Raw genomic sequence first — 13,083 nt, 5'->3', positions numbered from 1 at the left:
GGCAGAGCAGGCTCGAGGGGCTAGATGGCCTACTCCTGCTCCTATTTCTTATGTTCTTATGTTACTACAAGGAAGATGGTTGTGGTTGTGGAGGGTCAGTCATCTCAGCTCCAGGACATCTCTGCAGGAGTCCCTCAGGATAGTGTGCTAGGCCCAACAATCTTCAGCTGCTCCATCAATGACTTTCCCTCCATCATAAGGTCAGAAGTGAGGATGTTTGCTGATGATTGCACAATGTTCAGCACTATTCGCGACTCCTCGGGTACTGAAGCAGTCCCATGTTCAAGTGCAACAAGATCTGAATAATATCCAAGCGTGGGCTGACAAGTGGCAAGTAACATTCACACCACACATGTGCCAGGCAATGATTATCACCAATAAGAGACAGTCTAACCAGATTTCAAGAAGGCAGCTCACCATCTCAAGGGAAACTAGGGATGGGCAATAAATGCTGGCCAGCCGGCGAGGGCCATGTCCCACGAATGAAATAAAATTCTGGAGCAGATGGGTAACATTGTACAGCAGGGGCAAGTGGAGCAGGAACAAGATGGCATTCTTCATTTCACAAGATCTCAAGACAGGTTCAACAGGTTCACCCTGGGCACCCCGGAAGAAAGCCTTTAAGTGCAATGCTATACATGTCCAATGCAATTAACACATATTCCATTGGTGAAATAAGGTTGGCAAGTAATCGTTAAAATCCTGGACTTTACACACAATATTAAATTGGAGCTGATGTGGAAAACTGTGCGTGGGCAGCGCGTGACATATCAGGTAAATGTGAATCGCATTACCCTGACTAGCAGTCAGCTAACGTCTGGCTGGAACATTTCTTGGCATTGTTATGTTCTTTTCAGACATTTTATCAGCCGTATAATTTTCAATCTTCTTTTTATGTTGGAGACTGTCAGGGTATAATTGATGTCAGTTTTATCATGGATGGTATGATTATATTATCAGTGAATCTGTGTGCACTAATGTATTTAGAAACCTGCATAAAGGCCCCACATACAACCCTTTACTGGCCAGCAATGCATCTTGAAATGTAGCAAAATGGAGCTGCTTTCCCCGAGCACAGGCTGGGAAGATTCCATCATGCCCCTTTGAACAGCTTCTATTGATGTCTCTTCAGCATACGAGTACATCCAGAAAAATTCCCACAGCACATTGCCTGTAAGTAGAATTATAGAATCCGACACTGCAGAAGGAGGCCATTCGGCCCATCAAGTCTGCACCGACCGCAATCCCACCCAGGCACTAACGCCATAACCCAATGCACTTATTCCAGCTAGTCCCGCTGCTGCTTCGGGTCAATTTAGCATGGTCAATTCACCAAACCCGCACATCTTTGGACTGTGGGAGGAAACCGGAGCACCCGAAGGAAATGCACACAGACACGGAAAGAGCATTATTTATAGATTGGAGTGTTATGGTAAGGTCATATAAGGCATTGGTGAGGCCGAATTTAGAGTATTGTGGACAGTTTTGGTCACCTAGTTACAGGAAGGATGTAAACAAGGTTGAAAGAGTGCAGAGAAGGTTCACGAGGAAGTTGCTGGGACTTGAGAAGCTGAGTTAAAGAGAGAGATTAAATAGGTTAGGACTTTATTCCCTGGAGCGTAGAAGAATGAGGGGAGATTTGATAGAGGTGTATAAAATGATGATGGGTATAGATAGAGTGAATGCAAGCAGGCTTTTTCCACTGAGGCTAGGGGAGAATAAAACTAGAGGACATGGGTTAAGGGTGAAAGGAGAAAGGGAATATTTGGGGGAATTCCTCACGCAGAGAGTGGTGGGAGTGTGGAATGAGCTGCCGGATAAAGTGGTAAATGCGGGATCACTTTTAACATTTAAGAAAAGCTTGGACGAGTTCATGAATGAGAGGGGTGTGGAGGGATATGGTCCAAGTGCAGGTCAGTGGGACTAGGCAAAAAATGGTTTGGCACAGACAAGAAGGGCCAAAAGGCCTGTTTCTGAGCTGTAATTTTCTATGGTTCTAACATGCAAATTCCACACAGACTGACCCAAGGCTGGAATCATTCAGGTCCCTGGTGCTGTGAGGCAGCAGTGCTAACCACTGTGCCACCGTGCTGCCTGTAACTTTACTGTGGGCACCACAGTGTTTGTAGTAACTCAGTCAACTCCCAACTTTTATTGACTTGCTATTGCAAGAGGCAAAAAATAAAGTTCCCCTAAAAGGCATTATCTGGGGCAGCAAGGTGACACAGTGGTTGGCACTGCTGCCTCATAGCGCCAGGGACCCAGGTCCAATTCCAGCCTTGGGTGACTGCCTGTGTGGAGTTTGCACATTCTCCCCGTATCTGCGTGGGTTTCCTCCGGGTAGTCCAGTTTCCCTCCCACAGTCCAAAAGATGTGCGGGTTAGGTGGATTGGCCATGCTAAATTGTCCCTTCGTGTCAGGAGGATTAGCAGCGTAAATATGCAGGGTTACGAGATGGAGCCTGAGTGGGATTGTTGTTGGCGCAGGCTTAATGGGCCGCATGGTCTCCTTTTGCACTGTAGGAATTCTATGATTAAAACATCATGAACTGGCTTTTGGTGCAAGTTCTCACTCTAAGGTAGTCTGGAATTTAGGAGTAGGTGTAGGCCATTCAGCTCCTTGAGTTTTCCCACCATTTAGTAGATTATCACCCATCTGTATTTTAACTTAGTTTAGCCACTTTGGTTCTATAACTTTTTTATTCACTCATGGGACATGGGCGTGGCTGGCTGGCCAGCATTCATTGCCCTTCCCTAGTTTCCTGAGGGCAGTTGAAAGTCAACCACATTGTTGTTACGTTGGAGTGACATGGAGGCCAGACCCAGTTAAGGATGGCAGATTTCCTTCCCGAAAGAACATTAGTGAACCAGATGGATTTTCCCACAATCGACAATAGTTTCATGGTCATCAGTAGATTCTTAATTCCAGATGATTTTTTATTGAATTCAAATTCCACCTCTGCTGTGGCGGGATTCGAAGTAAGAAGCCTCACAACACCTTCAGAACCTTCCACACACCTGACGAAGGAACATCATTTCCGAAAGCTTGTGGGATTACTATCAAATAAACCTGTTGGACTTTAACCTGGTGTTGTGAGACTTTTTACTGTGTTTACCCCAGTCCAACGCCGGCATCTCTACATTGTGGGATTCGAACCTGGGACCCGAGAACGTTAGCTGAGTTTCTGGATTAATAATCTGGCGATAATACCACTACACCATCGCCTTCCCCAATCCATTCTTAATATCCTTGTGCGTCAATCTGTTTTGATTTAGAGTTTTTCTATTGGTCTATCCTCAACCGGATTTTGAGGTGGGGTTGCAGATTTCTGCTCCCCAACATGCATGAGCTAGTGTTACCTGAAAGGATTAGTTCTCATTTTACACTCATGTTCTCTTGTTCTGGGCTCACAGAAAGAAGTTAGTTTGTGTCTATTCTGTCAAACCCTTTACAAAATCGAAACGCTGCAAATGGTGGAAATCTGAACTAAAGTCGAAAACACTGTGAGTACACAGGAGATCAGGCAGCGTCCGTGGCAAAAAAATCCCAGTTAACATTTCATTATAGGATAGAATAGAATAGGTGACCTTTTGACACAACACTGTCCCTACTGTGTCTAATGGGGTGACACAGTGGTTAGCACTGCTGCCTCACAGCGCCAGGGGCCCAGGTTCAATTCCTGGTTTGGGTCACTGTCTGTGCACAGCCTGCCCGTTCTCTCCACGTTCTGTGTGGGTTTCCTCCGGGTGTTCCGGTTTCCTCCCACAGTCCGAAAGATGTGCTGGTTAGGTGCTAAATCCTCCCTCAGTGCAACCGAACAGGCGCTGGAGGGAGGTGACTCGGGGATTTTCACAGTACCTTCATCGCTGTGTTAATGTAAGCCTACTCATGACACTAACAAAATAGACTGTACTACCGAGCTACAGCAATGGTGCCACTCATAAATGAGCAACCGCTGATAAATTTTATTCCTTTTTTTATCCTCCCAGTTCCTTTTCACAGAATGACAGGATTGTTATGATGCTGAAGGAGGCCATTTGCCCCATGGTGCCTGTACCAGCTGTCTAACGTTACAACTTAGTGCTATTCCCCTGACTTTTCCCCATAGCCTTGCAAAATCGCTTCTAATTTCAAACAGCAATTCCTAAAAGCCTGCATTAATTTGCAGTGAGACCGGCTGGAATTCACATCCAGTGTTGACGTGACCGCAGTGTTGAATACAAGCTATTCTCAAATCAACCATTAATTGCAGCACTGCGGAACCCGGGGTGACATCTTTAGGCACTTGCCAGTCTTGTGTGCCACATGTTTGCAGAATGACGTGGTATGTTTCTGCCAACAGACCTCAGTAGATGGTGGCATCCTGATTGCTGTGTTTACTGATTCTATGGGCTGTAACATAAGGAGCTCCAGATGGTTCATTTCTCTTTTCGTGAATGGTAGTTTTGAATAATTTACCACATGGCACATTTGGGATGGAGAGGAAGGAAGGGTCTTCCCTTCCTCCTGAAGAATCTAATGAAACCGACAGTGATGTAGGTTGACTTCAACCGCACATTATTTGTGGGAAGATGGTGGCATCACGGTCATGTGACTGCAGGCAACGGTGCAGAGGGACCTCGGGGTCCTTGTGCATGAGTCGCAAAAACCCAGCTTGCAGGTGGTCAGGAAGGCGAATGGGATGCTGGCCTTCATAGCGAAGGGGATTGAATATAAAAGTAGGGAGGTCTTGCTGCAGCTGTATAGGGCATTGGTGAGGCCGCAGCTGGAGTACTGTGTGCAGTTTTGGGCGCCGCACCTGCGCAAGGATATTTTGGCCTTGGAGGGAGTGCAGAGGAGGTTTACTAGGCTGATACCGGAGTTGAGGGGGTTGAGCTATGAGGAGAGGCTGAATAAACTAGGCTTGTACTCGTTAGAGTTTAGAAGAATGAGGGGAGATCTCATTGAGACGTATAAGATGATGAATGGGATGGATAGGATAGAGGTGGAGAGACTCTTCCCGCTCAAAAAAGACAGTAGGACTAGGGGGCACAGCCTCAAGATAAAGGGGAGGCGGTTTAGAACGGAGTTGAGGAGGAACTTCTTCACTCAAAGGGTGGTGAATCTCTGGAATTCTCTGCCCGTTGAAGTGGTGGAGGCTGCCTCGCTAAATATTTTTAAGAAGCGGGTTGATGGTTTCTTAATAAGAGAGGGGATTAAGGGTTATGGGGAGAGGGCGGGAAAGTGGAACTGAGCAGCGACAGATCAGCCATGATCTTATTGAATGGCGGGGCAGGCTCGAAGGGCTAGATGGCCTACTCCTGCTCCTATTTCTTATGTTCTTATGACTGGACGGGTCATCCAACGGCCCACTCCAGTGCTCTGGGGATACAAATCCCGTAAAAAGTCTGACAACACCAGGTTTTAGTCCAACCTACTAAAACCTGATGTTGTCAGACTTTTTACTGTGTTTACGCCAGTCCAACGCCAGCATACCCACATCATGATACAAATCCCACCATGGCGGCTGGTGGAAATTCAATTAATTAAAATCTGGGGCACCAGAAGTCGTGTTGTAGCTGTTAAGGCGTTGTCGATAGATTTCATAGATCCCTACAGTGCAGAAGGAGGCCATTTGGCCCATCGAGCCTGCACTGACCTCAATCCCACCCAGGCTGCAGCCCGTCATATTTACCCTGCTAACCCCCGCTCCCGACACTCGGGTCAATTTAGCAATCAACCTAACCTGCACGTATTTGGAGTGTGGGAAGAAACGGGAGGACCCGAAGAAAACCCATGCAGAACATGGGGAGAATGTGCAGACTCCTACAGACCGTGACCTGAGACTGGAATTGAACCTGCGATCTTGGCGCTATGAGGCAGCAGTCCTAACCACTGCACCACCATGCCCATTAGACTCTGTTAGGAGCAAGGAAGATTATAATAGATATGGAGGGATTATGGCATAGGGGAGTTTTGCAGCATGATGCTGCCTAGGGCAGAGTCCCAGTTCTTACATACTTACTACATGATTCTAAAAGTAAAACTCCCTCGGGGAAAACTCCCTCTCTCTGGTGTGATCACTCACTCTCGGTTCCATTTGTCCCTCAAGTCAGGTTGCCCTTTTATGCTGTACTATCTTAAAGAGACAGACACCACATATACAACACAAGGTAAATTCAGTAATGATGACCATGAAACCACTGTTAAGACTCACGCCATAAACTCCAAGGTGTTTTGTGAGGTTAGCCTAGATCGTAAATTTTACATTTGATTTTGGCATAAGGGTGAACCTAAGGTATTTCACTCTAGATGTAATTTAAGTGACTCACTAAGAAGCTTTTATCAAAGAACGTTTTTTAAGAACATAGTTAGAATACAACAAAAAGAATTAGCATAACATTTTCCAGTCTTAAAACTTAAACATGACACTGTATATATCTTAACAACAAGCTATCTCTGATGTTCCAATTTAAAGCAATACCCCATAGACATACAACCTCCTTCCGAATTAGTACTTCTGGTCTCCACACTATAGGAAGGATATGATTGCACTAGAAAGGGTTCAGAGGGGATTCAAATGTTGCCTGGGCTGGAGCTATGAAGAGAAGCTGGGGTTGTTCTCCTTAGAGCAGAGAAGGCTAAAAGGGAGCCTGATTGAGGTATACAATATAATGAGGAACATAGATAAGATAGATAGGAAGGGATATTTTCCCTTAGTCGAGGCATCAGTAACCAGGAGACATAGATTTAAGGTCAGGGGCAGGAGATTTATAGGGAAAAGCTTTTCACCCAGAGGTTAGTGGGAATCTGGAACTATCTGCCTGAAAGAGTGGTGGAGGGAAGAACCCTCACAACATTTAAGAAGCATTTAGATGAGCACATGCAAGGCCGTGGACCAAGTGTTGGAAAATGGGATTAGAATAGATAGGTTTGGTGGCCAGAGCAGACACAATGGGCTGAAGGGTCTCTTTCTGTGATGTAAAAGCTCTGTGACTCCAGCACCTGATGAAAAAGCAAGGTGTGTACATAATGTGGCCATAGATTGACTATCAACCTGTAAATCTTTCCCATATTTGGTAGGCGGGAGAGTCTCCTGATCAGCCACACATGATGTGGTGGCATGGTGGCACTGCTGCCTCATAGCATCAAGGACTGGGTAACTTCATTGCAGTGTTAATGTAAGTCCACTTGTGAGACTAATAAATAAACTTCATTGAATTTATTAGTGACAAACTCATCTCCCCCCCCAAGTGGAAATGTAATCCCTATATTTAACTTATCAAACCCCTTCGTAATCATACAGGCTTCTCTCAGATGTCTCAGTCTTCTCCATTTTATCGAGTTATATACCAAACAGCAAGTTACTCAGACAAAAGCATCAATGTGTAATATGGACCTTCTGTGTGCCAACCATTGAAGAAGCGGGTAGGCAGTGTACTGAAGGCACTCTGGGGTGCTGAGGCAGGATGGACTCAATGGACTTTCTTATCCATTTATGTTATGTAACCTTGCCTACTCAAATTGCTCCGTCTGGCACAGGTTAGATCATAAGAACATACAAGCATAAGAATTAGGAGCAGGAGTAGGCCATCAAGCCCCTCGAGTCTGCTCTGCCATTCAATAAGATCATGGCTGATCTTCTCATGGACTCAGCTCCACTTACTCACCCGCTCACTGTAACCCTTAATTCCTTTACTGTTCAAAAATGTATCTATCCTTGCCTTAAAAACATTCAAGCTCCTTCACAGCTTACTACACATTGTGCAACTTACACACTTGGTAAGTAATGCATTGGATTGGAAAATTTCCATTCATGTAAACAACTGAATTGCACGCTGTCCAGGGCTCACCTCTGTGCTATTTTTAGTACTGATCCAGTTTCAACTGCTTCACTGGGCAGGAATTCCACAGATTCATAATCCTTTGTGTGCAGAAGTTCCTCCTCAACTCAGTCCTAAATCTGCTCCCCCTTATTTCTCGATTCATCTGCCAATGAAAACAACCTCCCCGCTTCTATCTTATCTATTCCCCTGCATTATCTTATATGTTTCAATAAGATTTCCCCTCATTTTTCTGAATTCCAGTGAGTGTAACCCCAGTCCAGTCAGTCTCTCCATAAGCCAACCCTCTCAACTCTGGAATCAACCTAGTGAATCTCCCCTGCACCTCCTCTGGTGCCAGTGTATCCTTTCTCAAGTAAGGAGACCAAAACTGTACACAGTATTCCAGGTGTGGCCTCACCAGCACCTTATACAGCTGCAGCATAACCTCGCTGTTTTTAACCTCCATCCCTCTAGCAATGAAGGAGAAAATTCCATTTCCCTTCTTAATTACCTGCTGTACCTGCAAACCAATCATGGAAGCCTGAGGCTGCACTTGACAATCCAAAGCTTTTGAGCCAAAACTTCAGAAGACACACTAGAAAGTAAATTATATTCTGGTCTGATTCCAAAAATTTTGTTGGAATTTTTGAACAGTGAAGGAATTAAAGGTTATGGTGAGCGGGCAGGTAAGTGGAGCTGAGTCCACAAAAAGATTAGCCACAACCTTATTGAATGGTGGAGCAGGCTCGAGGGGCCAGATGGCCTACTCCTGCTCCTAGTTCTTATGTTCCTATGTTTGATTGAAAAGAGGTTGCAGTGGGGAGAAATATATACTGCATAATAAATGGGCACCGATCACTAAAGCTTTGACTTGTTAATTCTGTGCCCTTGTGCTGTCTGTGTTAACTCTGTTATACTGTACTCAGTGGATGGAATGAAGAGGTCTGAACTTTGTTAATGAATGCACATTGATGCATTAATGTGTCTGTCTGTTTATTTTTCAGACACATCGACACTCCTTCACAGCTTACTACACATTGTGCAACTTACACACTTGGTAAGTAACGCATTGGATTGGAAAATTTCCATTCATGTAAACAACTGAATTGCATGCTGTCCAGGGCTCACCTCTGTGCTATTTTTAGTACTGAGCCAGTTTCAGTGACAGGCAGAGAATGAGTATTGTGAGGATGGTGTTACACAGCTCTCCCTTTCAGTAATAAGGGATCATATCACAACCAAGGCAGAAGTTAGGATTGAAAACAATACACCAAATCAAGTTTAAAGTTTATTCGTTAGTGTCACAAGTAGGCTTACAATGAAGTCACTGTGAAAATTCCCCAGTCGCCACACTCCGGTGCCTATTCAGGTTCACTGAGGGAGAATTTAGCATGGCCAATACCAGCACATCTTTCGGATTGTGGGAGGAAACTGGAGCACCCGGAGGAAACCCATGCAGACACGGGGAGGACATGCAGACATCACGCAGACAGTGACCCAAGCCAGGAATTGAACCCGGGCCCTTGGTGCTGTATGAGTCATGCTTTTAGGGTATTTCATTTCTGAAACTACGGTGAAACATATTCAGGGGAAAGGTGGCTCCTTAGGCAGACAAATCTCTTGGGAGCTAGGGTTTGGAGACGAATGGAAATATTTTGGGGTGATGGTGTGTGTGCTGTAGATCCCTTTTATTCTCCATTTCCAAAAATCTGATTGAACCGATGACTTTTAAGTGTCAGCTGTGGCTTTGTGGTCGCACTCTTAATAAAAGAAGGTTGTGGGTTCATGTCTCACTCCAGAGATTGAACAGTATTATTTCAGCTGACACTTCAGTGCAGTGTTGAGAACTGTGATATTAAATTGAGGCTCTGTCTGCCCTTTTGGGCAGACGTGAATGATCTCACGGTACCCTTCAAAGAAGGTAGGAGAGTTCTCCCAATAAGCTAAAACTTCTCCTTCAACCAACAGCTAAAATAAATATCGTGGTCATTGATTTCATTGACGTTTCTGGGAACTTGTTATTGGTAAATTAGCTACTGCATTTCCGATGTCACAACATTGACTACATTTCAAAAGTACTTCATTTGGAATGCAACCAGCTAAATAGTCAAACTTGTATTATCTCTAAAGACATATAGCTTCTTTGTCACAAAGACACTAAATCTTAGGCTTGAAGAGACATGTAGACACAACCCGCAACTTATATGTGTCTTTAGATGGATTGACAAGGATCCCACCCGCCCCCCTACGTGTGCTGGAATTCTTCCTGTTCTTTCTGTATCCTGCCTGGGTTTCCTCCGGTTTCCTCCCACACACCAAAGATGTGCAAAGGAGAACAAGCAGAGGGAAATGTGGGGTGGTGGCTGGGGCAGGTGAAGCCTGATGTGGGAAGGGAAGGGGCAGAACGTAACAGAGAGAGCAGAACAACCTTACTGATAAAGAAGACATGAGCTCCTCATGTTTATTAGGGCTGCTATCCTCTGATCTTGGCTGAGATCCTCCAGTCCCGCTGCAGTGAATGGAGATTTGCCTGAGCGCCACATTCTCCGTTCTCACTGGCAGCGCCGGCAGAGCGTATGGAGAATTCTGGCCTATATTTGGTTCGGGTGAAGGGAGGAATTTAAGGAAACTGCCAATAGTACGGCACGGTGGCACAATGGTTAGCACTGCTGCCTCACAGCATCAGGGACCCTGGTTTGATTCCTGGCTTGGATCACTGTCTGTGTGGAGTTTGCACATTCTCCCCATGTCTATGCGGGTTTCCTCTGGGTGCTCTGGTTTCCTCCCAGAGTCTGAAAGACATACTGGTTAGATGCGTTGACCCAAACAGGCGCCTGACTGTGGCAACTAGGGGAATTTCACAGTAACTTGCAGTGTTTGTGAAAGCCTTACTTGTGACGCATAAATAAACCTTACTTTACTTCAAAACAGGGAAGTGAAAAGTGGTCATCTTTGCTGTCACAGCGTGATCTGGGGCTCACGGGCAGCATTCACAGAGGAGAGCAAGGGCTAATAATATTGATGTATCCCCATCACATGTGGAGCTGGATGGCTAAAGCAGCTGTGTGCCAGATACGCTCACATCTGCAATCCTTGGAGTTGAGAGGGAAGCAGTGGGGTCCAGACCAGAAATCAGTCGAGATGAGTAGGGTCCCATTCGTAGACATGCAGGGTAGAATAGGTGTAGGGCGATGCGGCGGCGCGGGCTCGTTGGGCCGAAGGGCCTGTTTCCCGTGCTGGGTTGTTCTTTGTTCTTTGTTCTTTTATGCAGGGCAGTAAGTGACTTGCTGGGGGCAAGGATATTAAAGTTGCAGGCGAGAGGGCAGCACAGTGGTTAGCACTGCTGCCTCACAGCACCCAGGTCTAATTTGGGCCTCGGGTCACTGCCTGTGTGGAGTTTGCACATCCTCCCCATGTCTGCGTGGGTTTCCTCCGGGTGCTCCTGTTTCCTCCTACAGTCCAAAGATGTGCAGGCTAGGTTGATGGGCCATGCTAAATTGACCTTAATGTCAGATGGATTAGCAATGTAAATGCGTGGGACCGTGTGAATAGGGCCTGGGCGGGATTGTAGTCAGTACGTACTCAGTGGGCTGAATGGCCTCTGTCTGTACTGTAGGGATTCTATGATTGATGGCACAAACCAACAGCTGCCGAAGTATGAAGGCAAATGGAACCACAGCAGTTCAGGCTTTGGAACTACAGTTGCAAGTTAACAGGGAATAAATCTTAAAAGCTGCAGAAGGAAATAGGGTTCTGTGGAAATAGTTGGGTGCGAGTGGTAAGGCATATAAAGAAAAGGTGCGAAGTCAGTAATTGAAAAGTGAGAGGATGATGAGGTCAAGGGAATTGTTGGGGAGTTTATAACTGAGAGAATGGTTTGGTGATGCATTGAATTCCGAGTTTAGTGGAGACGACAGCCTACTGGTATTATCGCCAGATTATTAATCCAGAAACTTAGTTCATGTTCTGGGGACCTGGATTCGAATCTTGCTATGTCAGATAGTGGAATTTGAATTCAATTTAAAAAAATCTGGAATTAAGAATCTGCTGATGACCCTAAAACCATTGTCAATTGTTGGAAAATCTCGTCTGGTTCACTCGAATCATAGAACCCTACACTGCAGGGAGAGGCCCTTCGGCCCATCAAGTCTGCACTGATCACAATCCCACCCAGGACCTACCCCCATATCCTCACATATTTTATCCTCTAATCCCCCTAACCTATGCATCCCTGGACACTAAGGGGCAATTTTTTTGTAAAAAACTAATGTTCTTTAAGGAAGGAAATAAGAACATAAGAAAGAAGAACATAAGAAATAGGAGCAGGAGTAGGCCATCTAGCCCTTCGAGCCTGCCCCGCCATTCAATAAGATCATGGCTGATCTGTCGCTGCTCAGTTCCACTTTCCCGCCCTCTCCCCATAACCCTTAATCCCCTCTCTTATCAAAAACCCATCAACCCGCGTCTTAAAAATATTTAGCGAGGCAGCCTCCACCACTTCAACGGGCAGAGAATTCCAGAGATTCACCACCCTTTGAGTGAAGAAGTTCCTCCTCAACTCCGTTCTAAACCGCCCCCCTTTTATCTTGAGGCTGTGCCCCCTAGTCCTACTGTCTTTTTTGAGCGGGAAGAGTCTCTCCACCTCTATCTGCCGTCCTTACCTGGTCTGGCCTACATGTGACTCCAGAGCCACAACAGTGTGGTTGACTCTTAACTGTCCTCTGAATTGGCTGAGCAAATCACTCAGTTCAAGGGCAATGAGGGATCATGTAAACCAGCTTCCCAACCATTGACTCTGTCTACACTTCCCACTGGCTTGGCAAAGCAGCCAGCATAATTAAGGACCCCACGCACTCTGGACATTCTCTCTTCCATCTTCTTCTGTTGGAAAAAAGACGCAAAAGTCTGAGGTCACGTACCAGCCAACTCAAGAACATCTTCTTCCCTGCTGCTGTCAGACTTTTGAATGGACTTACCTTGGATTAACTTGATCTTTCTCTGCACTCGAGCTATGACTGAAACACTACATTCTGCACTCTTTCCTCTCCTCCTTGAATGGTATGCTTTGTCTGTATAGTGCACATGAAACAATACTTCTCACTGTATGTTAATATATGTGACAGTAATAAATCAAATCAAGTTAAGGATGGGCAATGAATGGTGGCTAGCCAGCAATGTCCATGTCCCACAATTGAACAAAAAAAAGTTGCAAATGGAGTTGAGAAGGAGATTGAATCACTGGAGATGTGCAGCAGAAAGGAGGGAAGGTATCTCAGTG

The 13,083-nt window shown here is 45.6% G+C and overlaps 1 protein-coding gene across 2 annotated transcripts in view; it reads left to right on the top strand.

Annotated features, from left to right (window-relative positions):
- The window catches only part of dpp6a (dipeptidyl-peptidase 6a), a 961,250-nt gene that overhangs the window by 736,998 nt on the left and 211,169 nt on the right, over positions 1 to 13,083 (top strand). For both annotated transcript variants that reach the window (XM_080217553.1, XM_080217561.1), the window contains exon 6: positions 8,810 to 8,862. In XM_080217553.1, the coding sequence (XP_080073679.1) occupies positions 8,810 to 8,862 (53 nt within the window). The remainder of the gene's footprint in view (positions 1 to 8,809; positions 8,863 to 13,083) is intronic.

This window comes from Carcharhinus amblyrhynchos, chromosome 2, assembly GCF_965287045.1.
Source record: "Carcharhinus amblyrhynchos chromosome 2, sCarAmb.v2.hapA, whole genome shotgun sequence".
Classification (NCBI taxonomy): domain Eukaryota; kingdom Metazoa; phylum Chordata; class Chondrichthyes; order Carcharhiniformes; family Carcharhinidae; genus Carcharhinus; species Carcharhinus amblyrhynchos.
Note: the sequence above shows the minus strand (reverse complement) of the source record. Positions and strands in the feature narration are given on the sequence as shown.